This window comes from Canis lupus, chromosome 7 (genome assembly GCF_048164855.1).
Source record: "Canis lupus baileyi chromosome 7, mCanLup2.hap1, whole genome shotgun sequence".
In the NCBI taxonomy this organism is placed as follows: domain Eukaryota; kingdom Metazoa; phylum Chordata; class Mammalia; order Carnivora; family Canidae; genus Canis; species Canis lupus.
In genome coordinates this window covers 67,640,591-67,668,537 of record NC_132844.1, presented here as the reverse complement: position 1 = coordinate 67,668,537, position 27,947 = coordinate 67,640,591, and the positions used below count along the sequence as shown (strand labels likewise).

Genomic DNA, 27,947 nt, shown 5'->3' with positions numbered 1-27,947 from the left:
GGCGGACAGCCCACCTGGGCCTCATGAAATGGGGAGGGACATTCTCCAAATAGAGAGTGGATTTTTGTTACCAAAGAAAGGGGAATGATTCTGGGCAAACCAGAATAATAGGTACCCCTTCCATTCCATTGGTGGCTGCCAAGTCCACAGACAATCCCAAGAAGTAGACTCAAATTACAACCAAGGTGTGTGATAATTGTGACTTCCAAATTTTCTCTGACTATCCAATCTCCAACTTGTTTAGGTGAGGGTAGGAAGCGAGGCATGCAGTGACTTTCAGTTTGACAGTCTCTTTTTATTTATTGTATTGTATTGTATTGTATTGTATTTTTTATTTTTGACAGTCTCTTTTTAATTCAATACTCAGCCTCAAGTGTTCCTTTCACCACCTCTCTCTCCTGACCAAGGTAGGATGGAGCATGGAGGGAAGCTTAGGCGTCTTCAAGGAAGCAGGGACAGGGGTCTCTATGATCTGAGCCCTCAGTGGCTGCTGTAATGATGTCTCTGGTCCCATCTCATCCTTCTGGTCCTGTGTTTTTTTTAAAAAGATTTTATGTATTTATTCATGAGAGAGAGAGAAACAGGCAGAGGGAGTACTAAGAAGGCACCATGCAGGGAGCCCGATATGGGACTCCATCAGGGACCCCAGTATCACGCCCTGAGCCAAAGGCAGATGCACAACTGCTGAGCCACCCAGGTGTCCTGTATTTGTAATCTGGGCTCTTATTTTTTTTCATTTTTTAAAAGATTTATTTATTTATTCATGAGAGACACAGAAAGAGAGAGGCAAAGACACAGGCAGAGGGAGAAGCAGGCTCCCCGCAGGGAGCTCAATGCGGACCCTATCCCAAATCCTGGGATCACGCCCTGAGCTGAAGGCAGACACCCAACTGCTGAGCCACCCACCCAGGCGTCCGGTAATCTGGGCTCTTAGTACAGTTCCTCCTTTTGTCTGGTCAACAACCAAGTGAACTCCTTCCCACCTCCCACCCCCATATTTATAATCCCAACTCCTTGCCAGTGCTCCCTTCAAATGTTGCAACTATCCTGTGTCAGATCAAAATGCTAGGGAGATAGCCCGATGTCTCACAAGTCACTGCCCCAGTGCTAAATTCAGGATGTCTGTGTGATGTTGCCTCTCTTTCAGTTTGGTCATGAATATCTCAATATTTTGAAACTTAGAGGCTAAATTGCAAAGTTAGTGACCGTCAAAGAAGAAGGAGGGATAAACACCAAAATGTTAATAGTGGTAGTAATAATGATAAACATTTGAGTACTTTTATATGTGAGGCATTGAGCCAGTTTTGTAATTTTACCTAACTCTTATGTGATAGATAGTACTTAAAAAAAAAAAAGATTTTATTTATTTATTTACTTGACACACAGAGCACACACAAGCAGGGGGAGCAGGAATGGGAGTGGGAGAGGGAGAAACACACTCGTCGCTGAGCAGGGAGCCTGATGCAATGCGGGGCTTGATCCCAGGACCTTGGGATCATGAGCTGAAGGCAGATGCTTAACTGACTGAGCCACCCAGGCTGCCCGATACTATTTTTGAAAAAATATTTTGTTTATTTGTTTGAAGGAGGGGGAGGAACAGAGGGAGAGCAGGGGGACAAGCAGACTCCCTGATGAGCAGATCTCATCAAGCCCCGTGAGGCTTGATCTCAGGATGCTGAGATCTTGACCTGAGCTGAAACCAAGAGTCAGATGCTCAAAGGAGTGAGCCACTCAGGTGTCCCTGTGAGAGATACTATTATCTTCTCCATTTTATAAATGAAGAAACTGAGGTTTGGGAAGATTAAACCATGGATGGCCACATAGATTAGTAAGCAGTTAACTCAATCCAGATATGTCTAAAGCCAAAGTCTGTTTTTAAGATGATCTTGGCTCTCCTTTGCTCCCAGCGTTGGGGTTATGAGTGATTTATATTCTTTTATGTAATCTTTCCTGGATTTTCCTATCTCTCTACACCAAACATGTATTTACCTATGTAGTCAGGAGAAATACATATTTTGAAGAAGAGAGGTAAAAGAGGAATATGCAACAAAAACATAAATAGGAGAAAGATACTGTATTGAACAGAAACATGTTAAGGTCTGGGATGCTTCCTTTGCCGCACTTTGTAGTTGTCTCTTATCACACTATCAGTGTGCGTTGCGAATATACAGACGCATATACATATATGTAAGCGTCTCACTGTCTTTGAGGGCAGGGGCCCTGTCATTTTTATCTCTGTAGTTTTGCTTAGGGAAGATATCCTCCAGCACAGGGCTTCAGGACATGGTACGCACTTGGTAATTGTTGATGGAGGAGAAACCACAGAGATGAGAAACCAGTGACTGGAAGACACAATCAGAAAAGGTTTTGCTGGACTCCACAGGGTTGGGAGTGCTGAGAGGGCGACTAGGGAGCCAGGGAGGAGTTTAATGGGACCACGTGGGGGTGGTGGGTACGGACAGTGCTCAGGAAAAGGTTTTGGTTTTGAGGCAAGAAGGCAGGAATTGAAAGGGAGGAACGTGACAGTCGCAACCCTCCCCTCCCAATTTTTGTGTGTTCCCCCCCCTCCATCCCCCACCCCCGGCTCGGGCGGGTGAAGAGGAGTCTCCGTTCCCCGCGGCGGGAGTGCGCGGTGGGCGGGCCGCGCCTCCCCAGGCCGGGTCCTGGGTTTCCACTCCCTCCCCCCGCCCGAGTCCCGAGCGCTGGCCGCGGTGCTGAAGCCGCGCTCTCGCAGGAGGGAGCAAGGAGGGGCCGCGCGGCGGCGGAGGGGCGGAGCTCTCTGGAGCTCGGAGCTGGAAAGGGGGGCGGGGGGCAGGGCGGCGCCAGTAGGCCTGAGACCCTGGCCGGCAGGAGAGGAGGCAGGACAGGGAGACAGCCTGGCTGGAGCGGACAAAGGCATCTGGACAAGCTTCCCCCAAAGAAACCAAGGTTGTCTTCCTTGTCTTATTTCCTAATTCTCTTTCTTCTACCTTGCAGGGACCCCCATCTTGCACCCCCCCAGCCTCCTCCCCAAACTCGGCTTAGGAGTGACCCACTTCTAGGCCTCCATCTGCAAAGCCACTGGCTTACAGCCCCCAGGATTCCAGCCCAGGGCCTACAGCCTCACCATGGTGAAGCTGCTGCCTGCCCAGGAGGCGGCCAAGATCTACCATACCAACTATGTGCGCAACTCGAGGGCTGTGGGTGTGATGTGGGGCACACTCACCATCTGCTTCTCTGTACTGGTCATGGCCCTCTTCATCCAGCCCTACTGGATCGGTGACAGTGTTAACACACCTCAGGCAGGCTATTTTGGCCTCTTCTCCTACTGTGTGGGCAACGTGCTGTCCTCTGAACTCATCTGCAAGGGTGGCCCACTGGACTTCTCCTCCATTCCCTCTAGAGCCTTCAAGACTGCCATGTTTTTTGTGGCCTTGGCCATGTTCCTCATCATTGGCTCCATCATCTGCTTTAGCCTCTTTTTCGTCTGCAACACAGCCACTGTCTACAAGATCTGCGCATGGATGCAGCTGGCTGCAGGTGAGCAGGATTAATGGGAGGGCAAGCAGGGGCCCACTTCAGGCTATAGGGTAAGCTGCACCATTCCATCCTCTGTGAAGCCTCCGGGTCTCTTACCCAGTCGTTCTCCTTTAGTTTAATTTTATTTTTTTTCAAAGATTTTTTTTTTTTGAGTACTCTCTATACCCGACATGGGGCTCAAACCTGCAACCCCAAGATCGAGAGTCACTGGCTTCACCGACTGAGCTAGCCAGGTACCCTTTAGCTATTCTTCTTTAACCCAGTTCTACTCTATGCTCTGCCGAAGCTTCTGAGGAGTAGAAAATTTTAGAATGGCTAAGACCAAAAGGATGGTTGAGGTCAAATTGTTCAACCCTCTCATCTTGCAGATGAGAACTGAGGTCCAGAGAGAGGAAGTGACTAGCCCAAGAACACACAGATAGTTGATAGAATGTGTCCTGACTCCCAGGCCACCACATCAGAGGTTATTGTTGCTCTGGGAAGGAAAAAGAAGGAAGCCTCCATTGTTGGCCCTGTGGGAATAGTATCCAACCCAGGGCAAAATAAGTAAAGTACATCCTAGACAGCTCTATCTCCCACTTCTGGGCATTTGTTCTTTCTTCTTTAAGTATCCCCAGATCCCTGCCTTCAATCCTTCCCTCCCACCCCAATTGTTCTGAGGGAGATTCTAAGGTCAGTCATTGATTTGGAGTGTTATGCTGTGACCTTTCCCATAGAAATTTGCATTAAGTTCCCTCTTTCTCGGTGGAGTGAAAAGCTTTATTCCCTAGTTATCAGTTGCCATACTTGAGGCAATAAATGACAGTGATATTTTGTGATGGGGCAGTTGGGTGGTGGCTAGAGTCTTTTATTATTATTTTTTTATTTTTTATTTTTTTAAAATTTTTTTATTTATGATAGTCACAGAGAGAGAGAGAGAGAGAGGCAGAGACACAGGCAGAGGGAGAAGCAGGCTCCATGCACCGGGAGCCTGATGTGGGATTCGATCCCGGGTCTCCCGGATCGTGCCCTGGGCCAAAGGCAGGTGCCAAACCGCTGCGCCACCCAGGGATCCCGGCTAGAGTCTTTTAAAACTATGTGGGATTGGTAGCTACTTATGGTGCCCAGAGGCAAGGCCTTCCCCTTTTTCTTGTTCCTGGCCCAGGCAGCCCTCTCAGTCTTTGGGTCAGCTGGTCCTGTTCTCCTCTAAAGCCTAGAAAGAGATGGCTCAAGGCCTTGCCCTGTAGCCCTTGGTCCCTTTCTACTCCAAGGTCATGCACAGACTGCCCATGCTAGGGAGATGTCCAGGAGCAGTGGTGGGACTGCAGACTCCAAAGAAAACCATCTTGACATCGTTGGTTAGAATGAGAAGCAGCATTATCCACAATAGGGGGAATGGTGCCAGGATCAGAATCCCAGACAACCGAACACATAGACTCAATACTCTGTCAGAGTTGGAGGGGACCCCAGAGAGCTGTGGGTATCCCCCCAGCTACAGATGAGGAATCTGGGGCTAAGAAAGAGGAAAAGACTTGACCAAGACTATAGCAGAGCAACTGGCAACTAAGGACCAAGGGGAACTAAAGCAGTGGGTTCCAGGAAACTAGATGTGTTCCAAAGATATTTTTATGGAAGCCACATATTTATGTAAGTATAATGACTTATAAAGCACTTTCATATATCTCATCTAGAAGAGCCCCATCCCTACCTAGGGAGGTAGCTAGTCCTCTTATTTTATAGATAAGGCTCTTCGTGGGTAACTTGTCTTTTAGCAAATGGACAGGACCTTTGATTCCGAATCTTGTACTCAGGCTACTGACTTGGCTCCAGAGCTGCCTCCCCAGTCTGTCCACCATCTCCCTCTCCTCTGGTCTCTATATGATGAGGGAGGGGCTGGGGCAGGGCTGAGGTTAATCTTGGGCAGTGGGGAGAAGGAAGGGGAATGAAGATTTAGCAGTTTTGTGACAAACTGGCATGCTTACCAGCTGGCCCTCCCTATCAGAACTATGGAATGCTGGAACCACAACCATTCCTTTCATTCTTCACACTGCCCCCTCCCACAACCTCCTGCAACAGGTGCTATTTGCTGAACAGGCAGTGCCTGGGAGAGTTTGGGTGGGGGAGGCATCATCAGGCCATTTGAATTAGACTCTATGTCATGGAGCTGGAGACACTGATAGCAGAAGTGGCCAGATGCCATCCTATGAAACATTTATGTCAGGGGAGAGCGAAGGTGGTGTCATGTTCCATTCTTTGGTGTAGGGGAATGGAAGATGAGCCAAAGGGAGGGACGAAGAGCGCATGTACTCTGCAGACAGCAACTGGGACATGCATCCATTTGAAGATGTCTCAACCAGTTAGTTTAATCGAGAAACCTGAGATCAGGGAAAGGGACAGGAGAAAGGAAAGAGGATAGATAACTGGGGCAGTGTGGGGCTATAGTTTAACAATGTTAATTTAGCTTCTGGATGCCAGTTGTAAACTGTGTGTGGTTCTAGCTCCTAGAAACATAGGTAGGGCAAGTTGCATGTCTTTCTGAGTCTTGGTAACCTCCTCTGTAAGAATGTAGCAACAGTACCTCCTATCACAAGGTTCTGTGAGGATGGGACGTATAAGGCATATAAAACACCTTCTACAGTGCTTGCCACATAGTAGGTGCTCAGTAGCTGTGAAAAAACTCAAAAACAACTTTATCAGTTAGGATAGGTGAGGTAACAACTCTTAAATCCAAGTGTCTTAAAACAAAAGTTTATTTTTTGCTTGTGGTACATGCTTATTGAGGATCAGTGCTCTCACAGTTCTCTCCTGGAACCCTGGCTGATATAATATCAGGTGTCAACCAGCTTTCATCATTGCAGAGTGAAAGGGAGCTCTGGAAGGTCTCCTCCTAGCAGTTAAACACTCTACATTTCTGCTCATATTTTGTTGTCTAAGGGAAGTCTTATGGCCTTGCCTAACTTGAAAAGAGGAGACCAAGGAAGTATAATCCTACTATGTACCTGAAATATTTGTGAACACCTCTAATGCCATGCACATCCACTGAAGCTGCTTCCATTTGACTTTAGTGCCAATAATAATAGCAACAAATGGCAGTAACTGGCTGCTTGCTATGAATCAGATGCTGCACTGAGCATTTTCTCCACATGACCACACTTAATCCTCATAATACTGTTATGAGTCATGCATTATTATCTCATTCTTTTACAGATGAGAGACTGGAAATCAGAAAGGGTAGGAAAACTTGCTCGAGAATAGCATGCTGGCCTCCCCTTAGACCTCTGAGACACTATAAATAGGGTTGACCCCTACCATGTGTCCAGGTGCCTGGGTCAGGTGCTCACAGAGGGTTGCTTCCAGGTTAGAGGCCCTGGGATATTTTCCAGAGATGCTATGGAAGGAGAATTGTGCCAAGGGGAGGAGATGGGGAGAATGGAAAGTCCATAAGGAAGACTTCTTTCCACATTGACCTGTTCCCCCTCCCACCACGGTTAAGGTAGGGGCCATGCTAGTCACCAAAGCACAGGTCTTACACTAACTGGGGAAGGACATAGGTTTTACCAAAGAGCTCTGGGAGGGTTCCTGCTCTCCTTCCCTAGGTATATACCTGAAACACTTCTCATTTTGTCACTAGGTATGAAATGTCAGGACTAAATACATTCAGCTCTTTGGAGAAGTGTGTCTGGGAGTTGAGGGAATTAATTTTGGGGTCAAAAAAGTCAGGATGAGTTCAGGTGTTGGCTCTGCTCTAGCTGGATGACTGGGCAACTCACTTGGTTTCTCTGAGACTTCAGTTTTCTAATCTGTAAAATGGGATATTAATACATGGCCTACTTCACAGAGCTGTTGTCAGAATCAAGAGAAAAATGGTATGGGAAGTATTTTGTGACCTATAAGAGAACTATATAAGTAAGCTTGTCCTGTATAAAATCAAAGGAGAATTGATATACATTTAGGTGAGGAGGTGGGATCCTGATCTTTATATTTTACTGTACATTCATTTGATCTGCCGACCTTCCTTGCAAGCAGAAGCTGAGCTCAAGGTAGGTAACTAGGTCCTGTGAGGTTCTTCTTAGGTGCTCCTGGGTATGGTACAACCTTGGAACTAGAGAGCCTTCAGGCCTGTGGAAGGAGGATCAGGGATGGGAAAGTAGCACAGATCATGGAAGGCACCCCTTGCCTACATGGTGGTGGTCCTTGGGGTTGCCTTGGTCACATTCCAGGATTATGTCACCTACTTGTGCAGCTGAGGTGGGATGGTCATTGGTGGGAGGGCATGGGAGAAGTGAAGAGAAGGTAGGGAAAATGACATTTTTGGCTGTAAATACTAAGTCAATGAACACACAGGATGGGATAATCGTAGCTAACACTCATGACGTACTAAGTATGTGCCAAGCACTTTTCCGTTATTAACCCATTTGAACCTCACTACAATCCAAATGAGTAGGGACTATTCATATTCCTACTTTACAGATGAGGAAACTGAGGCCCAAAAAATCTCAAGTGGCTTGCTCTGGCCCACGCAGTTAGTTAGCAAAGAGCTGGGCTTGGAATCCAGGCTGACTTTGCTAGTGTTTCCCCGCTTTTCCTATTGAGAGAATTACCTGAAAGAATGTTTTATTTTTATTTTATTTTATTTTTTTTTAGATTTTATTTATTTATTTATGAGAAACAGAGAGAGAGAGAGAGAGAGAGAGAGAATGAGGCAGAGACACAGGCAGAGAGAGAAGCAGGCTCCACGCAGGGAGCCCAACGTGGGACTCCATCCCGAGTCTCCAGGACCAGGCCCTGGGCTGAAGGCAGCGCTAAACCGCTGAGCCACCCAGGCTGCCCTGAAAGAGTGTTTTTTATTTATTTATTTATTTATTTATTTATTTATTTATTTATTTATTTTTAATTTTTATTTATTTATGATAGTCACAGAGAGAGAGAGAGAGGCAGAGACATAGGCAGAGGGAGAAGCAGGCTCCATGCACCGGGAGCCCGACGTGGGATTCGATCCCGGGTCTCCAGGATCACGCCCTGAGCCAAAGGCAGGCGCTAAACTGCTGCACCACCCAGGGATCCCGAAAGAGTGTTTTAAAAACAGGGATTCTTGAGCTCTGGAAATCAGCATTTTATTTTATTTTATTTTATCTTATTTTATTTTATTTTTAAAGATTTTATTTATTTATTCATGAGAGACACACACAGAGAGAGAGAGAGGCAAAGACACAGGCAGAGGGAGAAGCAGGCTCCATGTAGGGAGGCTGACGTGGGACTCCATCCCCGTTCTCCAGGATCACACCCTGGGCTGAAGGTGGCGCTAAACCACTGAGCCACCTGGGCTTCCCTGGAAATCAGCATTTTAAATAAATATTAGAGATTCTTAAATTCAGGAAAGGGTTAGCAACTGCACTGAACTCTACTAAGTAAGGCTTGAAGAGGCTTATTTGCTTGAATGAAAAGTTCATGAAGGAAGAAGCCAGAGATGGGGCTGGAAAATTTTGTGTATTCATTAAATCTAAGATTCCCAAGTTGTAGAACATGCCATTATTGTATGTGCTGTAAGGAGGAAAAATACTTTTTTTTTTTCTTAAATAGCAGAATGTGGGACTTGAACTTGCAACCCTGAGATTAAGACCTGAGCTGATATCAAGAGTCAGAGCTTCACCGACTGAACCACCCAGATGCCCAGGAAAAATACTCTAATCAAACGATGGCCTGAAACTTTCTTATTATACTTATTTCAGAGCTATTGGAGTATGAAGAAATATTCATCTTAGGAGTGATGAGTTCTCTGGGCTGGGACCAGATTTTGGCAGGGTTTGAAGCCAGGGTAGCCGATGCTTCATCAAGTCCACAGTGAGGGTCGTGGCTGAGGGCCTAGTAGGACCACCTGGTGCCATGGCAGGCTCTACTGAGGAGCTCTGCTTTCTGCCTCTACCCATGACCAAGGGCAATTGACTTTAGTTCTTGGATCTTTAATTTTCAACCATGTGTTCTACAAGAGTGATGGTAGGAGCGGTCCCATATGTCACAGGCTGTTAACACCAGGAGAAGGGAGGTGACAAGATGTCAGCAGTGCAGGGTGGGAGGTAGCAGGCAGAGCATACCCAGTCTGACAGCATCTGCACCCCCTGCTGCCCTCTCAGCCACAGGCCTGATGATTGGCTGCCTGGTCTACCCAGATGGTTGGGACTCAAGTGAGGTGCGGCGCATGTGTGGGGAGCAGACGGGCAAGTATACACTGGGCCAGTGCACCATCCGCTGGGCCTTCATGCTGGCCATCCTCAGCATCGGAGATGCCCTCATCCTCTCCTTCCTGGCCTTTGTGCTGGGCTACCGGCAGGACAAGCTCCTCCCGGATGACTACAAGGCAGATGGAAAAGGTAACTCTCATCCCCCAAGGAGGTGGGGCTTCCTTTCAGCCATTGGTCCTTGGCCAAGGGTTGGGGACACCAAGACCAATCAGACATGCCCTTATTCCAGAGGCCAACGGTCAGTGGGGGTTTGCAAGCCAGCAGGTGATGAGGTGATGACAGCAGCTGTCTGTGATAGAAGAGTGTCTTTCCTTCTCCCTCATGCCCTCACTCCTGTCAGGGTCTACAGAGGAGAGAACCCTGGTCCAGCCTGGGGAGGTAGGTATGGCCTCCTATAGAAGGCAGCACTGACTGGGTCTTAAAGTTCACTGGGAGTTTGCTCAGTGCAGAGAGAGGAACAACAGGTTAGCAGAGGGCTGAGTTGTGGGGGCTAGAGGAGAAAGGCAGGTTGGGGGCAGATGTGACAGCTTGTGGAGTGCAGACGGTGGGTGCTCCCTTGAGTTAAAAGTAGCTTTGGGGTTCTCTGTTTCATTGTTTTTTAATTTTTTAAAGATTTTATTTTTTTATTCATGAAAGACACACAGAGAGAAAGAGGTAGAGACACAGGCATAGAGAAAAGCAGGCTCCATGCAGAGACCTCTCCAGTCTCCTTTCCCCATAGTTGTCTTCACCCCATTGACCTGAACTAGAAGAAAGAGGCAAACTCCCTTGCCCCCTCGCCCCCCATGACCAAGGACCCTTCCCAGACGAGGAACTTAAAGCCCGGAAGGGAGACCCACCCAGAAGTACACAGAAAGGTGGTGCAAAGAGCCCAGAACTCTGGGCTTCTCTGGCTCAGCCCAGGGCCCACTTCTCCATAAGGAAGTAATCAAACATCTCACCCTTCTTTGTAAATAGAAGAGTGACTCCCACACCTAAGCTAAGTGGTTAAAGATGAAAAGCAAATTATTAGAATGAGCTGGGCCAAGGAGGAGAGAAAAGAGAGGTACCTTTCCATTTTAGGAGGTGCCTATAGCTTCTAGGTTCTGGGGATACTCAAAGCCTGGGTCCCTTGAAAACCCCATAAAGGGAAAGGAAATGGAACTAGCAATCCTGTGAGGACAGGTTGGAGGTGGCGAGTCTAGCAGCAAGCTGCACAACCAGCACTTTCTCCATTGATGGAGGGTTTTCCAGAAAGGCTTTAGCAGGAGCTGCTGGAGGCATTTTATTTAGCTCTCATCCTCAAGGCAGGGCCAGCCTTAAATCTGTCTGGACACAGCAGAGAACACCTTTATATAGCTCATTTGCATTCTTTCCTTTTCAGAAAGGATTCTTTCAGCTGGAAAGAAATTTCATTGACATTATCCACTCATTCACCTGTTTAGCTCACAACCCTGAGATCAAGACCTCAACTGAGATCAAGAGTCAGGGTCTACAGAGGAGAGAGCTACTTAACTGACTGAGCCACCCAGGCATCCCCACATACCTCCCTTTAAAGTCCTTTCTTTGGGCAGCCCAGGTGGCTCAGCGGTTTAGCGCCACCTTGGGCCCAGGGTGTGGTCCTGGAGACCCAGTATCTAGTCCCGCATCGGGCTCCCTGCATCGGGCTCCCTGCGTGGAGCCTGCTTCTCCCTCTGCCTGTGCCTCTGCCTCTCTCTCTCTGTGTCTCTCATGAATAGATAAATAAAAAATCTTTAAAAAAAGTGCTTTCTTTTAAAATCTTATTTTATTTTTGAAAAGATTTTATTTATGTGACAGAGAGAGAAAGCCCAAGGAGGGGGAGCAGCAGAGGGAGAGGGATAAGTTCCCTGCTCATCAGGGAGCCCGATGTGAGGCTCCATCTTAGGACCCTGGGATCATGACCTGATCCAAGGGCAGATGCGCAACCAACTGAGCCATCCAGGTGCCACTCCCCCCCCTTCCCCCTGCCGCCTCTTTAAAGTGCTTTCTTATGAAGAGATGGTTTTGTCCATTTGACACTTTTCTTTACAAATCATAATGTCAGTTGGCTCTCCTCTCCTTCCCTTTCTCCTTTCATATCCCCTCGACCTGTTTTCAATCTTTTCAGATTTTTTTCTCTCCATATTTTAGTTTCTTCACTATCATGCAGGATTTAATTCATCCTTTTTGTTTATTATCTGTTAGAAAATACCCAAATAACCTTTCTGAATACATCTAACTATTCAGTGAAGTAGTTATTGCCTCTGTCAAAGCACAGAATTGAATCAGGAAAGCAGAGTTTGAATCCCAGTTCTTCCAAGTCACTTTCTTCAAGGTAAAAAGGGCAACACCAACTCCTGCTCTGCTACCTCCATTAGTGTGTGGCATGAGCGAAACAATGAAAGCAGGAATGAAGCCTTGCACAAGTACAGAGTTGCTGATCCACTCTTTAAGAGTTAAGGAGGCAGAGGAGAATGAGTGTGGGCTTTGGAGTCAGACCTGGATTTAAAATTTGGGCTCCACTGTTATCTAACTGTGACTTTGCAGAGATTGATTAACTTCTCTGAGTCTCAGCTTCCTCATCTGAGCCTCATTTTTATAGAGAGAGATAGGCGGCAGGTTTCTCTTCATTTGTAAAAAATACCTACTTCAAAAAATCATGAACAAGATAAGGCTCAGCAACAAGATAAGGATATGTGCTCTTGTCACTGCTGTTGAAGACTGTACTGGAGGTTATAGCCAGGGAAATTAGGCAAGAAAAAGAAAGAAAAGAAATCCAGTTTGGAGAGGAAGAAGTATAACTATCTCTATTAGTAGATGACATGATTTTGCACATGGAAAATCCTAAATAATCCACTAAAAATCTATTAAAGCTAATATATAACATCAGCAAAGTTGCAAGATACAAGCAATATACAAGAATCTATTGCATTTGTATACACTAGCAATGAACAATCTGAACATGACATTAAAACAATTTCATTTATAATAGCATAAAAAAGAATAAAATATGTATAAATAAATTTAACAAAAGAAATATAAGATTTATACATGAAAATTAAAAAACATTGTTGGAAGTTATTAAAGGCCTAAATAGATGGAAACATCCATGTTTATTGATCAGAAAACTTAATATATTAAGATGGCAGTGCTCCCCAAACTGATCTACAGATTCAAGGCAATCCTTATCAAAATCTCAGTTGGTTTTTTGCAGAAATTGATAAGCTGATCCTAAAATGGAAATGCAAGGGACCCAGAATAGCCAAAACAATCACAAAAAAGAAAGAGATTGGAGGACACTCATGTCCTGATTTTGAAACTTACTACAAAGCTACAGTAATCAAGATGGTGTGGTACTGGTATGAGGACAGACATACAGATCAATGGAATAAAATGGAGATTCCAGAAATAAAGCCAAGCATCTATGGCAATTTTTCTTTCTTTCTTTCCTTTCTTTCTTTTCTTTCTTTCTTTCTTTCTTTCTTTCTTTCTTTCTTTCTTTCTTTCTTTTATTTATTCATGAGAGACACAGAGAGAGAGAGAGGCAGAGACATAGGCAGAGGGAGAAGCAGGCTCCCTGTGGGGAGCTTGATGTAGAACTCGATCCCAGGACCCGGGGATCATACCTGGAGGCAAAGGCAGACACTCAACCACTGAGCCACCCAGATGCCCCAGGGAAAATTGATTTTCAACAAAGATGCCAAGACCACTCAGTGAAGGAAAAGAATAGTGTTTTCAGGGATCCCTGGGTGGCGCAGCGGTTTGGCGCCTGCCTTTGGCCCAGGGCACGATCCTGGAGACCCGGGATCGAATCCCACGTCGGGCTCCCGGTGCATGGAGCCTGCTTCTCCGCCTTTCTCTCTCTCTCTGTGTGACTATCATAAATAAATAAAAATTAAAAAAAAAAAAAGAATACTGTTTTCAATAAATGGTGCTGGAACAACCACATGCAAAAGAATGAAGTTGGACTACATAGCCACCTCACAATGTATATAAAAAACTCAGAATGGATCAAAGACCTAAATGTAAGATGTAAAATTATAAAAATCTTAGAAGAAAGCAAAGGTATAAATCTTTGTGATCCTAGATTAGGCAGAGGTTTCTTAGATGTGATACCTAATACACAAGCAACTAAAGGAAAAATATAAATAAATCGGATTTCATGAAAAACAGAAACTTTATTTTTTTAAATCCTTTTTTTTTTTTAAGATCTTATTTATTTATTCATAGAGACACAGAGAGAGAGAGAGAGGCAGAGACACAGGCAGAGGGAGAAGCAGGCTCCATGCAGGGAGCCCGATGCAGGACTCGATCCCAGGTCTCCAGGATCACACCCCAGGCTGCAGGCAGTGCTAAACCGCCGCGCCACCGGGGCTGCCTGAAAAACAAAAACTTTAAAGATTATCAACCAAAAAGTGAAAAGACAATCCAAAGATTGGGAGAAAATACTTGCAAATAATAATTCTAGTATCCAGAATATATTAAGAACTCCTACAACTTAAGTAAAAAATATAAATAACCCGATTTTTAAAGTGGGCAAAGGATTTGAACAGACATTTCTCCAAGGAAGGCATCCAAATAAGCATATGAAAAGACAGTCTTCGTCACTAGTCATCAGGAAAATGCAAATCAAAACCCCAGTGAGCTATTTTACAGTCACTAGGATAAAGTCAGTAAAAAAGATGAACATTAACAGGTGTTGGTGGGCACGTGGGGAAATTGGAACTCTCATATGCTGCTAGTGAAAATGCAAAATCATGCAGTTGCTGTGGAAAACAGAAGGGCAGTTCCTCAAATGGTTAAACATAGAGTTACCATGTGACTAGATATGTAGATATAATTTACTCCTAAATGTGTGTGCAAGAAAATTGAAAATATGTTTGTACCACAACTTGTATACAAATGGTCATAGCAGCCTAATAGCCGAAAAGTGGAAACAACCCAAATATGCATCAACTGATGACTTGGGTAGATGATATGTGTATATCCGCCCAGTGGAATATTATTTAGCTTTAAAAAGGAAAGAAGAGGGGTAGCCCAGGTGGCTCAGCGGTTTAGCGCTGCCTTCTGCCCAGGGCGTGATCCTGGAGAGCCAGGATCGAGTCCCATGTCAGGCTCCCTGCATGGAGCCTGCTTCTCTCTCTGCCTCTCTCTCTCTCTCTCTCTCTCTCTGTCTCTCATGAATAAATAAAATCTTTAAAAATAATAAGAAGAAAGAAAGAAAGAAAAAGGAATGAAGTGCTCCTAAGTGCTACCATATGGATGAACCTTGAAGACATTGTGAGAGGAGCCATACACAAAAGACCATATGTTGTATGGTCCCATTTATATAAAGTGTTCAGAATAGGCAGATCCGTAAAGAAAGAATGTAGGTTTCAGTAGTTGTCCAGAGCTGTAAAGAGGGGGAAACAGGGAGTGATTGATAATAGGTTTCTCTTTGGGGCGATGGAAATGTTCTAGAATTGGATATCAGTGGTGGTTGCACAACTCGGTGATTATACTGACAACCCACCAAGCTGTACACTTTAAATGAGTAAATTTTATGTTAGTAAGTTATACCTCAATAATAAAAAAAAAAAGACAGTGTGAGGGATCCCTGGGTGGTGCAGCGGTTTGGCGCCTGCCTTTGGCCCAGGGTGCGATCCTGGAGACCCGGGATCGAATCCCACGTCGGGCTCCCGGTGCATGGAGCCTGCTTCTCCCTCTGCCTGTGTCTCTGCCTCTCTCTCTCTCTCTCTCACTGTGTGCCTATCATAAATAAATAAAAAAAATTAAAAAAAAAATTAAAAAAAAAGACAGTGTGAGGGATTAGATAGTGTGTATAGAGCACTAACAGTGTCTGCATGTTATACAGGTGATTCATAAATATTAGTTCTCTCCCCCTTCTGTCCTTCCAGCATCTCCAACTTTTCACAGCATCCATCTGCCCACCCAGTAACAGCCCCTGCACTCCATGTGCCCACCGACAGGTTCAGGCACTGGGGGTACAGGATTGAGGGAAGAAGTCTAATTGGACCTTCCCATCTGATAAGGGACACCACAGGCAAAATGGAATCACAAGCTGATGAACATTATGAAGAAAAAAACCCCTCAAGGCTTTTTGAGAGTGAATGAAAGAAATCTGATCTAGTTTGGAGAGGGAGAGGGAGTTATCCTGAAAACAAGGCTTGGTTATAAACAAATGATGTTCTTTTTCCTTGCAGAGGAAGTCTGAAGCAGCTGAAGGGTTGGTGAGTAATTCCATTGTTGGGTGGTCTTCGTGCTTTTGCGAGGGCTGTGGCCTCCCTGGCTGGTGGGGCTGGGGAGAGGAACAAGGACTCTGGCAGGGGCTCACTGGCATCTGAGACCCTCTCGTTCTACTTCTGTCTCCAGAAGGGGAAAAAGAACAGGAAGAAATAATTTATTTTTTTTTAAAGTTTATTTATGATAGTCACACAGAGAGAGAGAGAGAGGCGGAGACATAGGCAGAGGGAGAAGCAGGCTCCATGCACCAGGAGCCCGATGTGGGATTCGATCCCGGGTCTCCAGGATCGTGCCCTGAGCCAAAGGCAGGCGCTAAACCGCTGCGCCACCCAGGGATCCCGGGAAGAAATAATTTAAAACAGGCAGGTAGTTTCATAAACTCATCTTTCTCTGGAGCCTGGCAAAAAAGAACAGACTGTTTAGAAGTCATTATTCTAATTTGGGCCTTTATTTTCAGGAAGATTTTCAGTGGTTTGTAAGAAACATAATAGAAAACTTAGTAAAATAAAAAATAAAAGTCACAGAGAAAAACAAATATTCCCAAAAGCTAGGCTAATAGAAATACTGTGTTGAGTATTAAATTTAGCTTTATGCTTCTTGATAGCTGAGGCAAAAGAAAAATATGATGTAACCAGTTTTAATGTCTGGTTGAAAAGGAAGCACAACATATCAATTTCCTTATTGTCTTTTAAGTTTCCAAAATACGGAATATTAAGGAACACATTAAAAAAAAAGCTCATCATAGTATCACCTTCCAGATGCTGCCACTTAATGAGGACCTCCAGCAGGCCAGGCACTTTGGGGAGGAGGGATTATCTACATTTCAGCTATTTTAATTTTTGCAAAGTACCTTCCAATCCTTGACCACATATACTTTTCTGAATAAATGTAAATTAGTATTGCTCTCCTCCTGCATATTTATTAGATGATTCTCAAACTCTAATATGCATACAAGCCACCAGGGGTCTTGTTAAAATCAGCTTCTGATTCAGTTGAAGTGGGGCCACAGACACTGTGTTTCTAACCTGCTTCTCATAATGGTTACACTTTGAGTAGCAAACTATTAGACTATTAGAGCATGAACATTTTCACATCTCTTATCAATGTTCGTTACTAAGTATTTTTTTAAGATTTTATTTATTTAAAGATGTTATTTATTCTTCAGAGACACATAAAGAGAGGCAGAGACACAGGCAGAGGGAGAAGCAGGCTCCCTGTGGGGAGCCTAATGCGGGACTTGATCCTAGGATCCTGGATCACGACCTGAGCCGATGGCTACGACCTGAGCCGATGGCAGACGCTCAACCCCTGAGCCACCCAGGCAACCCAAAGATTTTATTTTTAAGTAATTTCTATGCCCAATGTGGGGCTTGAGCTCACAATCCCAAAATAAAGAGTTGCATGCTCAATCAACAGAGCCAGCCAGGTACTCCCGTTATTAAAGTTTTTATTTTATTTATTTATTTTTTTTTCAATTTTTATTTATTTATGATAGTCACAGAGAGAGAGAGAGAGAGAGAGAGAGAGAGAGAGAGAGGCAGAGACACAGGCCGAGGGAGAAGCAGGCTCCATGCACCGGGAGCCCGATGTGGGATTCGATCCCGGGTCTCCAGGATCGCGCCCTGGGCCAAAGGCAGGCGCCAAACCGCTGCGCCACCCAGGGATCCCCCGTTATTAAAGTTTTTAAAAGCCACCAACTCCACAGCACTGGTGTACCATTTAATTGCTAAACTAGACCTTGGTTTTTACCCATTTAGGATTGTTCTCACAGATAATAACTTTTTGCTTCTGCTGATAAATCTTGGATTGGAATGACTGAATCAAAGATAACTACACTTTTTTCTTTTTGCACTCTTTCAAAAAATCTGAATAATGGGGACGCCTGGATGGTTCAGCAATTGAGCATCTGCCTTCGGCTCAGGTCGTGATCCTCAGTTGGCGATTGCGATCGAGTCGCGCATTGGGCTCCCTGCAGGGAGCCTGTTTCTTCCTCAGCCTGTGTCTCTGGCTCTCTCTCTGTGTCTCTCATGGATAAATAAATACAATCTTTAGAAAAAAAATCTGAACAATGTATTTAAAGATTTTATTTGAGAAAGAGGAGAGAGAGAGAGAGTGAGCATGAGCAGGGGGAGGGGTAGAGAGAGAGGTAGAGGGAGAAGCAGAGGCCCCGCTGAGCAGGGAGCCCAATGAGAGGCTCAATCCTGGGACCTGAGCTGAAGGTGAATGCTTAACTGACTGAGCCACCCAGGTGCCCCTGAACAATGTATTTTAAAAAAACAGTTCACCCATTTCTTACACCTCACTGTCCATATGTTTGTTATTGTTGTTGTGTGTGTGTGTACCTTTCAGGATTCCACATATGAGAGTATATGTAGTATTTGTCTTTGGCTGAGTAATATTCTATTGTGTATATGTAGCACAATTTTTAAATCTATTCATCTGTTGACACTTAGGTTATAAATAATGCTGTGATGAACATGGAAGTGTGTGTATCTTTTTGAGTTAGTGTTTTTGTTTTCTTTGGATAGATACCCTAAAGTGGAATTGCTGGACAATATGGTAGCTCTATTTTTAATCTGTTGAGGAACCTCCATATTATTTTTCATGGTGGCTGCACCAATTTATATTCCCACTAACACTGCACAAAGGTTCTCTTTTCTCCACAAACTCACCAACACTTATTTCTTGTCTGATAACAGCCATTCTAACATGTGTGAGGTGCCCTCTCACTGTGGTTTTGATTTGCATTTCCCTAATAGTTGAACATCTTTTCATGTGCCTGTTGGCCATGAAGAAGACATATGTCTTCTTTGGGAAAATGTTTATTCATATCCTTTGCTCATTTTTTTTCTAATGGATCATAGGTTTATTTTTTTAAGGACTTTATTTATTTATTCAGAGAGAGAGAGAGAGAGGCAGAGACACAGGCAGAGAGAAGCAGGCACCATGCAAAGAGCCTGACATGGGACTCGATCCAGGGTCTCCAGGATCACGCCTTGGGCTGCAGGCGGCGCTAAACCGCTGCACCACCGGGGCTGCCCTCCTTTGCCCATTTTTAAATTAGATTGTTTTCTTGCTACTAACTTAAATGAGCTCTTTATATATTTTGGATATTAATCCCTTATCAGATATATGACTTGCTAATGTCTCCTATTCAGTAGGTTGCCTTTGCATTTTGTTGGTGGTTTCCTTCACTGTGCAGAGCTTTTTGTGTAGTCCTGCATGGTTTTTCTGCTTTTGGTGTCAGATTTTTTTTTTCTTTTTTTTTTTTTTTTTTTTTGGTGTCTGATTCAAAAAGCACTGCCAAGACCTACATCAAGGAGCTAACTGCCTATGTTTTCTTCTAGGAGTTTTATGGTTTCAGGTCTTATATTTAAGTCTTTAGTCCAATTTGAGTTAACTTTTGTGTATAGTTTAGGATAGTGGTCCAGTTTCATTCTTTAGCATGGGGTTGTCCAGTTTCCCCAGCACCATTTATTGAAGAGACTGTCCTTTCCTCATTGTATATTCATGGCTCCTTTGTCATAAATTGACCAAATATGCAGGGGTTTATTTCTGGGCTTTCTACTCTCTTCCACTGATTGATGTGTCTGTTTTTATGCCAATACCATACTCTTTAAGCTTAGTTATATAGTTTGAAATCAGGGAGCCATGATGTGATGCCTCTAGCTTTGTTCCTTCCCAGATTGCTTTGGCTTTTCTTTTTTTACAACATTTTATTTACATTTTATGAGACATAAGTTATTACCTGAGGCACATTGAATACTATCTTATACATTAAGGAAATGTGCATGTCTGGGTAGAACTAAATCAAAATGTGAACATACATGGGGAAGTTTTTGTTTTGATTTGCTTTTTTAAAAAATGTCAAATTTTATACTCTTGCCTTTTTTTTTTAATACCACAGGTCATCTATTTCCCTGACAATGGAAAATTAAGGAATCAAATTCTTCAGAGATAAGAACTTTTTCCTTCCATGCTTCCCTGTCCTTGGCTACTATAGGCCTGATGTTCTCGTTCTGAAGCCTTTCATGATAGGATTAGAACCTGACATTCTCCTGAGACAAGACAGAAAACTTACAAGTGAAGCAGAACTACAGTGACCCGCATCAAAGATATTCAGAGAGACAATGGGTGGTACTCTACCCAAGCCCCAGCTCTCTTCTTATCCCCTTTACACCAGCGATCACTTTACCCTCTAGAGGCTTCTCTGTAAAATGAGAGGGCTAAATGAATCCATGTATTGGGGCCCCCGAGGTCAGATTCTCCGACAGACTGCATTGAACGCACATTGGAAACTGCCACTCAGCTCTAAAAGGGCAGCTGAGAAAGAGGTGATTGTAAGCCTGCTAGACCATTTCAGATTGAGGTATTGGGGGTCCTTTGCTTCTTCTCACATTTTTTAAAAAGATGTTCTTTATTTATTCATGAGAGACAAAGAGGCAGAGACACAGGCAGAGGAAGAAGCAGGCTCCATGCAGGGAGCCCAACATGGGACTCGATCCTGGGACCCCAGGATCACGACCTGAGCCTAAGGCGGTGCTAAACTGCTGAGCCACCCAGGCTGCCCACATTTTGTTTTCTTATTGATGATCAGGGGTGGGTAAGGAATGGAGGGGCCACTGAACCTGAATCCATCAGGAAGTCCTATTAAGACTGGGTGAACACAAAATCTAAAAACTTAGGACTTTAGACTACTCCCTGCCTAGGGGATGGTACATAGAAACAGGGTTTTGTTGATCATTCACAGTGGATAAACCTGAGGAACAGGTGTTTTTTTCCTGGTCGTGTGCATTCACTAAGAAGATGTGGCTGCTGGTGGAGAGGAGAGGAGGTAAATGATGAACTGTAATGGATCTTGTTACTTGACCAAGGAGCTGTCACTAACACAGTAAACCATAGGTTTCTCATTCCTGGGCTGCAAGGCATGCTTTTTTTTTTTTTTTTCCTTAAACACTACCCCCAACTTATAACCTAGGTGAGGGTCCCATGTTCTACTGAATGAGCCAGCCAGGTGCCCCATAGGGCATGCTTTTTAACCAATGCACCAACAACCCACTCAGTCAGTGTGGTTTCTTGTACAGTTCAGATGGATTAGGAATGAGTACCCCAACACTGTCCTGTTGTTGGTAATGGGAACTAGTAGAATGGGACTCAAGGGTGATGATGTTTATATTTTTGTGTGTTGATAAAATTGTCAGGCATTTTATGCAGACCTCATGAATGACAGACTCCCAACAAATTCCATAGCTTAGTGCCTTTTCGAGTTATATTCGTTTACTTCTCATAATTTTACGTTTTATATAACTTTTCTAAAAGTCTACCTTCTAAAAATTTCTTGCTAAAATAGTAACTGTGGTGGTCCACAGAAGCTTCTGGGGCACTTAGGGTGCGCTTGCCAACAGCCTGCACCTTGCTCTTGGCAGGAACAGCACGTTTCACCAAAGCACTCAAGAGTCAGTTTACCAATAACCAGTGCTGGGAAGGATCTGCAGATTTAAGTCAGATGACCCAGATGACCTTTTGCTTTATGTTAAAAAAAACTCAGAATTCAACCTCTCAAATCACAGTATTGATTTTGGTTGATATCTAAGTAACTGTTTATCAGCTCAAGTGGCTTTCCTTTTAAATTCTTTTTTAAGATTTTATTTATTTATTCATGAGAGACAGACAGACACACACACACACACACACACACAGAGGCAAAGACACAGGCAGAGGGAGAATCAGGCTCCATGCAGGGAGCCCGACCTGGGACTCAATCCCAGGTCTCCAGGATCACGTCCTGGGCTGACGGCGGCACTAAACCGCTGAGCCACCCGGGCTGCCCTCCTTTTAAATTCTTAAAGGCAGGAATCTCATCTCTGAAAGCATTAGAGAATCAGTAAAGTCAGCACTCCTCTAACCAAGTATTCCTCACTTCAGGCTTGCCTCTGTTGGGCTGGGCTGTTGGGCTGGTTGTGAGGCCCAACTGTTACCAACAGTGACTAGGCCTGAGTAGATGTGGTCGAGAGGACCAGTCATTTGTATCAGAGATGTGAACTGGAAGGATACTGGAAATGCTTTCATTGTCTTACATCCTTGTATTAGTTATCTGTTGCTGTATACCTAACATGTTACCACGGAACTCAGTGACTTGAAACGTTTTAATTTTTGTGGGTTAGAGATCTGGCAAGAGTTAGTTAGGTGTCCCTGTCTCAAGGTTTCTCACAAGGCTGCAAGTTGTCTAATCATTCTGAACTCAGTGGTTGTCTGCGGGAGGCAGTTTTTCACAAGCAGCTGGACTGAGGGCCTCCCCAGAAGGTTCTCACATGGCAGCTTGCTTCTCCAGAAGAGTTCCAGGACAGAGCAAGGGAGAGGCACAAAGAACAGCAGCCACAGCCCTTTGTAACCCATCTCAGTAATAACACCTGTCATGTTCACCTTAATCTGTTACAACAGTCACAAAGTCGGCCTGAAGTCAAGGTGAGGGGATTATACAAGTGCATTAGTATCAGGTGGGAATCACTGGGGTCTTTTTTAAAGTTGTTTTTCAAGTTATTCATGATTTTCTGCCGAAATGGGCACTTACCAGAATGCTTTTATTGAAATGAAGGTTAGATTATAGTAATCTTACTTGCTGATGGCTACATGTGTTTTGTAATAAATTACATTGAAGATCAAATGAGGGCTCAAACCCTCAAAACTCACCCCTTTTGTTATCTGAATTAGACTGATAGTAGGGTCCACTAATTTCCAACACCAATAGTACCTTATTTACTTATGAAATCCAGAGCAACAAATGCATTGTCCTAAGGGCACAACTTCTAGGAACATAGTTCAAATTGTAGACAGCCAATGCACTTATACAAAGTCCAGTTTTGGCAAATGGGAGGACAAGGCTTGTCACTAAAATGGGCAAAAAGTAGATCTGAATGAAGGACAAAGATTATGATGACAAAGCCTCCTCGCTTATAAGAAATGGTACAGCCAGCAACACTACATACCTAATGTAAATTTGCTTGATTTTAAAGAACTTCTAAACATGATCTCAAATTTTCTGGCTTTTTAACTGGGTTATAGGATATCACAAGGAGTTGGTAATGAATATTTGTGCAAATACTTAAAGTGCAAAGACAAATGTGTATCGGACATGTAATTTTTAAATTCCAACTTTTAAAAACAAGACTAGAGACATAAAAACAAACTTCCTTCTCAGGAAGTCTCAAGGTTCATAGATTTTATGTATGTTTACATATTTAATCTTCATATACTGCAGAGTGTGCAAGACATCTTAGTTACCAATGCCCTGCTAACTCCAAAGGGACCAAATTGGTGGGCAAAACAAAAAAGGACTATTCAAGTTTCTCTGGTGTCATCAGGCCTTATTTTTCGAACAAATCTCTAATTTTATTATCAATAACTCACCAGTATACAGTAATTTAACAGCAAATCCCTTTCCTCGTAGGGACAAACTGGAAGACTCAACAGGCTTCAAAAATAGAATGGGCAGTAATAAAGTTCACTTGCAACCTGGGCTGGCTCTGGAGCAGCTAAATGGTTCCCCTGTGGACACCTGAACCCTGGTTTGCTGGTTCTCCTAGGATAGCGGTTAAGTTTCCCCAAACCCTTGGGAGTTCCAGGCCATACATTTAACACAAGGCTTAGAGAGACTGCCTACATTGGTCAGTCTGGGGAGCACACTGGCTTGATAAATTCTAGTTTAATTGTTTAGGTTGCTTTTTAAATGTTACATTCTCTTCTGGTCAACTACAATATGAACACAACTATGTATGTCTTATATGACGCAATTAACTAGAAGATTTTATATAGCTCAGGGCTGGGGAAGAACTTTCTATGAACAACACTTAACACCACAAATAAAAATGAAAGGCAAATTAAAAACTGGAGAAGTAGGTGATGGAAAAATGACTAAAATGCATGATCTTTAATACAGAATAAATCTTTATCAAATATGGAAGCACACCAAAGAAAAAAGCTGGGCAATGTAGCACATAACCCAAAAAATACAAATGGCCAATAAAACCCATCAAAGTTTGACTTCACTAGTCATCCACTATGCAATTTAAAACAAGATTCTCTTGTTTTTTGGCAATCAAATTGGCTATTGGGAATAAAACGAGTGTGATCATAACAGGCCCATTCACATACTGTTCATAGCACAAGTCTTCACTCTTCTTCACGTAAGTTAGGGGACATTACAAACCATAAAAATTTGCTTATTCTCTGGCCCAGTCATCCCATTTTTAAGAATTTATCCGAAGGAATGAATTAGAGAAGGGTACGAAAGCCTGTGTACAATAGGGTTTGTCATGCCAGTCCTTAGGCTGAGTTCATAAACCTTTGGCATTTGCATATACTGTGATTGTAATCTGAGGGTGGAGTGGTAAGGACACACTACAAATATTCTGGGAAAATACCATTGAATATAGGGAATAACAACTGTCCTAAGATTTTCCAAGACGTACTCTGTTAATGTCACCTACCCCCCAATTTCAAGATAGAAGAAAGTGCACCTTGGTGGCTCAGTTAACTGTCTGGCTCAGGTCATGATCTCAGGGCCTGGGATCACCCGTATTGGGCTCCCTGCCCAGCAGGGAGTCTGCTTCTTCCTCTCTCTGCTCATGCTTTCTCTCTTAAATATTTAAAAAGGAAAGCTAACATCATAAAATGAGTATGTTCCAGCTGTACAGTTTCACTGCATATTTAAGTTCAAAAAGCATACTCAACCTTTCCTGCATTTTGAAGCATGGATGAGACCAATTTGGGCAACAAAGGAACAGAAATGCTCTGGAAACATGTAGGTTATTAAATAATTTGTTTATTGTACTGCATTTATAAAGAAAACAGACAATGCACCCAGTAGAAAGAATAAAAATGCATTTGGGGTTGTAACTGACAGCAATAGAAATCCTTTAGTGAGATCATGGCAATTCGACAGTATTATGATTAAGTTCAATAAAGGTAAATGGGGTACTTGGAAGATCAAATTCTATAGCTGCCTCTTTCTACGGCTTCTAATTCATCTGGCTCCTTAAATAATAGGGGGAAAGCCCTTATTTGGTGGGAAAACATTTCCAGAAAGAAGTTATAGGTTCTCTCTTATTAAAATTTCTTCTCACACCAGTTGATAAAACGGGGCCTTCTGTATGTGTTTTGGTTATTTCACTTTTAATATCATCACCAGAATTCCTGTAATTTAATTGCACAATTGTTATTTTACAGTATAGACAAGAATTCAGTTCTAGTCTGCTATTGCTTTAGATGTATATATCGCTGAAAAGCCAAAGTGGATTAGAATTGCCGAAGGATTTTCCCTGCCGTTGTTGGATACAATCGCTTTTCTTTATTCTTGATAGGTGCATAGACAGCCTCACTTAAAATTCTTTCTACAGGAACATGTCTGATTTCAGGACTACCCAATCAAGGATCCGATGAATGGCTGGCCATAGTTACTTAGGGTTCTAGGTTTATGAGTTAAATGGATTGCATAATTGCACCACTTTTTCCTTTGCTGTTGTTGGTGGGGAAAATGGCAGAATCTGGCCTCCAATCTCCCATGTAGAGAGTCAGCTACCTGAAAGTCTCATAGGCAGCTCTGCTAGTAGAGCCTCAACTTGCACCTCCTTGGCTTTCGGTCAATCAGTCCTGGAGCCGCCTCCGCAGAATGCTGCAATCCCCAAGGCCCACCTGGTCTGTGCTGAACAAGTGGCTGGGACCCCAAACCTGCCCTTCTCTTGCTTTCCAATATGACCCGAGGAATAGGTAATGTCTAGGACAAGTCTAGAAGAGGCCCATCCTAAAATAAGATTCGCAAAGCCTTTTCTCGTTTAAAAAAAAAAAAAAGGTAAAGAAAAAAGCCTCAAGTACATCTTAATTATCTCAAAATTGCAGTTAAAAACTTACATTATACAAAGAAATAGCAGCAGAGAGTGGCTAATCTTAAACCAAAAAACAAACAAAAACCCCAATAAACAAAAAAACCCAACCCCCAAACCCCAAAAAGTGCCATCCCCCCCTCCTACTTGGCCTTGGTTCTTTTATGTTGGGATTTCATTCAAGACCTGAAGCCTCTGAGAAAATGAGAATGGCAAAGCCACAGAGGAAAACTGCTTCATGGTTAAATTTTGGACAAGGTAAAGAAAATGCTGTAAATAGAAGTAGGGGACTGACTGGAAAAGAACCAGGAATTCTAGGACATTTTCTTCTTAGATGGGAAATCTCAAACCCAGATCTCCTTTCTAAAGTCATCCTGAATTCTTTAGTTATGGGGCAGTAAACTCAAGTGCAATGAGTAAAGTGCCAGCCAGATATTAAAACAAAAACCAAAACAACCAATCAAAGTAACTCCGCAGTTAGGGTGACAGAAGACACACAGAAAAGGACTTTTTGTAGAACATCTGTGGTTCTGAAGAAATGTCCATGGTTCTATCTGTGTCCACCAAAAATCAGACCAAAGATTTAAGAATCTCAGAGTCACGGGAGGATGAAAGGAATTTCATAGTGCTTTGAACAGTGATAAAATGGTACCCAAATTTGGTGTTTATATAGCACACTTAAAAAAAGATAGTAGCTTCAAAGTCGCAGGACAAAATGTGAACATGAGAACAACAGAAACAATCCAGGATGATGATGCAGCCTAGATACAGCAAGTTTAATGTCTCTGCTGTACACAGAAGTAACACCCTTTTCCCGTTCTCATCCTTATGATGGCAATAGGAGATGCACTAGAAAATTTGACTCTTAGAGTCAGTGAATAAAAGGATGAGCTCATCATCTTCATAGCTCTTTTTAAAAAGGATGCTTATAATTTAAAGGGTGTTCTAATGGAAAGACAAGGGTACAGGGTGAGAGGCTGTTTCACATTTTAGTCTTTGGCAGAGCCCAATCAAGGCCAAATTCACTTAGGATGCCCAATTGCTGTGGGGGGTGGTGTGTGGGGTCTCCACAGGGTCAAGTAAGCAAACCCAAATGAACATATTGATTAAAAAAAAAAAAAAAAAAAAACAAAACCCAAAAAACCCAGGAAACCCTTGAAGGAAGAGCTTCACCCTAAAAAGGGAAGAGGGAAATGCCTGGCAGAGAGGGGCGAGGGTCAGCATGTGATCTCTGCTGCGGTGCTGGGCTGGGGCTTAGGAGTTGAGCCAAGGGTGCCGGAGACAATCGGCGGCAGTGGCTCTCTTCTCGGGTATCAGCTCCAGCATGGGCAGTAAGAAATCCGTGAAGCCAGCTGCCTCTTCCTGAGACCACTCATACTTCTCCACTAGAACCTCAAAAAGGCCCCAGGGTTTCAGTTTCGTGATGTGTTTCAGGTCACCTACAGTAAAGACAATACAAAAGAAAATGACTGACATGGACAAGTGAAAAGATCCTTTCATGGAAATCCAGGAACTAATCCAGGTACTCTATAAAGAGCCAAATTTTGCCACCAGAATCTAATCCTTTTCTATTCACAAAGCTCTTCCTTATCACATTCCTTGGAAGTGTCTCCATTTTCAGTGAGGGTCTAAAAACTTAAGAATAATTTGTTTGCTCTACCATTTTAGGACATTTTGTCCTGGTCAAATTGGATAGGCCTAGCAGGAACTAGGCATTCATTAAAGTAAGTATTAAATGCTCATATGGTGTTCAAAGACAGTTTATCATCACATAACAAGAACAATTTGTCAGACCTGTAAAAAAGCAACAAGACTAAAAGAACAAACCCCATACAGCTTTCAGATATAGCTACATCAACACTTTGTACTATTCTGAAATGTCATTCTAATTCTTGCTTGACATTGACCATCTTTACTTATACAACACTTAATTGAAGCCTTTTCTGTTAGCAGCAACTGCAACTGTCTAATTAATCACCTACTAGGCACACACATGCCATTAATTGGTCTTTGCACAAGGAGGAATTCTTATGAAGCACTTCACAATTTTCCTGCCAAAAAAGAAACATTAAGAAATGTTTCTGAGGATACTTGCTGTCAAGTGTATAGA

General features: G+C 43.4%; 2 protein-coding genes across 7 annotated transcripts in view; one reads left to right on the top strand and one right to left on the bottom strand.

Annotated features, from left to right (window-relative positions):
* The first annotated feature begins 2,594 nt into the window (after positions 1-2,594).
* Positions 2,595-27,947, top strand: LHFPL5 (LHFPL tetraspan subfamily member 5). 6 transcript variants are annotated; one of them, XR_012034389.1, is made up of 6 exons: positions 2,595-3,519; positions 9,630-9,866; positions 9,967-10,115; positions 15,920-15,946; positions 19,867-20,293; positions 20,710-27,947. XR_012034389.1 is itself a non-coding variant. In XM_072833289.1 (4 exons), exons 1-3 carry the CDS (start codon positions 3,108-3,110, stop codon positions 15,928-15,930), a joined length of 660 nt encoding a protein of 219 aa, XP_072689390.1. In that variant the 5' UTR covers positions 2,596-3,107; the 3' UTR covers positions 15,931-15,946; positions 17,125-17,381. The 6 variants fall into 6 exon arrangements, 3 of the variants coding, with proteins under 3 accessions (XP_072689390.1, XP_072689388.1, XP_072689389.1); XR_012034388.1 differs by having other exon boundaries at positions 19,867-27,947; XR_012034390.1 differs by lacking the exons at positions 19,867-20,293; positions 20,710-27,947 and adding an exon at positions 17,125-17,386.
* SRPK1 (SRSF protein kinase 1) overlaps positions 24,761-27,947 on the bottom strand; it is a 93,121-nt gene continuing 89,934 nt past the window's right edge. Inside the window, 1 exon segment of the mRNA XM_072833286.1 lies at positions 24,761-27,276. Coding sequence (XP_072689387.1) covers positions 27,092-27,276 — 185 coding nt within the window. The 3' untranslated portion in view covers positions 24,761-27,091.

Coding starts and splice junctions, on each gene's coding strand:
- LHFPL5 (XM_072833287.1), top strand. CDS start 3,108: ATGGTGAAGCTGCTGCCTGCCCAGGAGGCGGCCAAGATCTACCATACC. Junction 3,520..9,629: donor ATGGATGCAGCTGGCTGCAG/GTGAGCAGGATT, acceptor CTGCCCTCTCAG/CCACAGGCCTGATGATTGGC.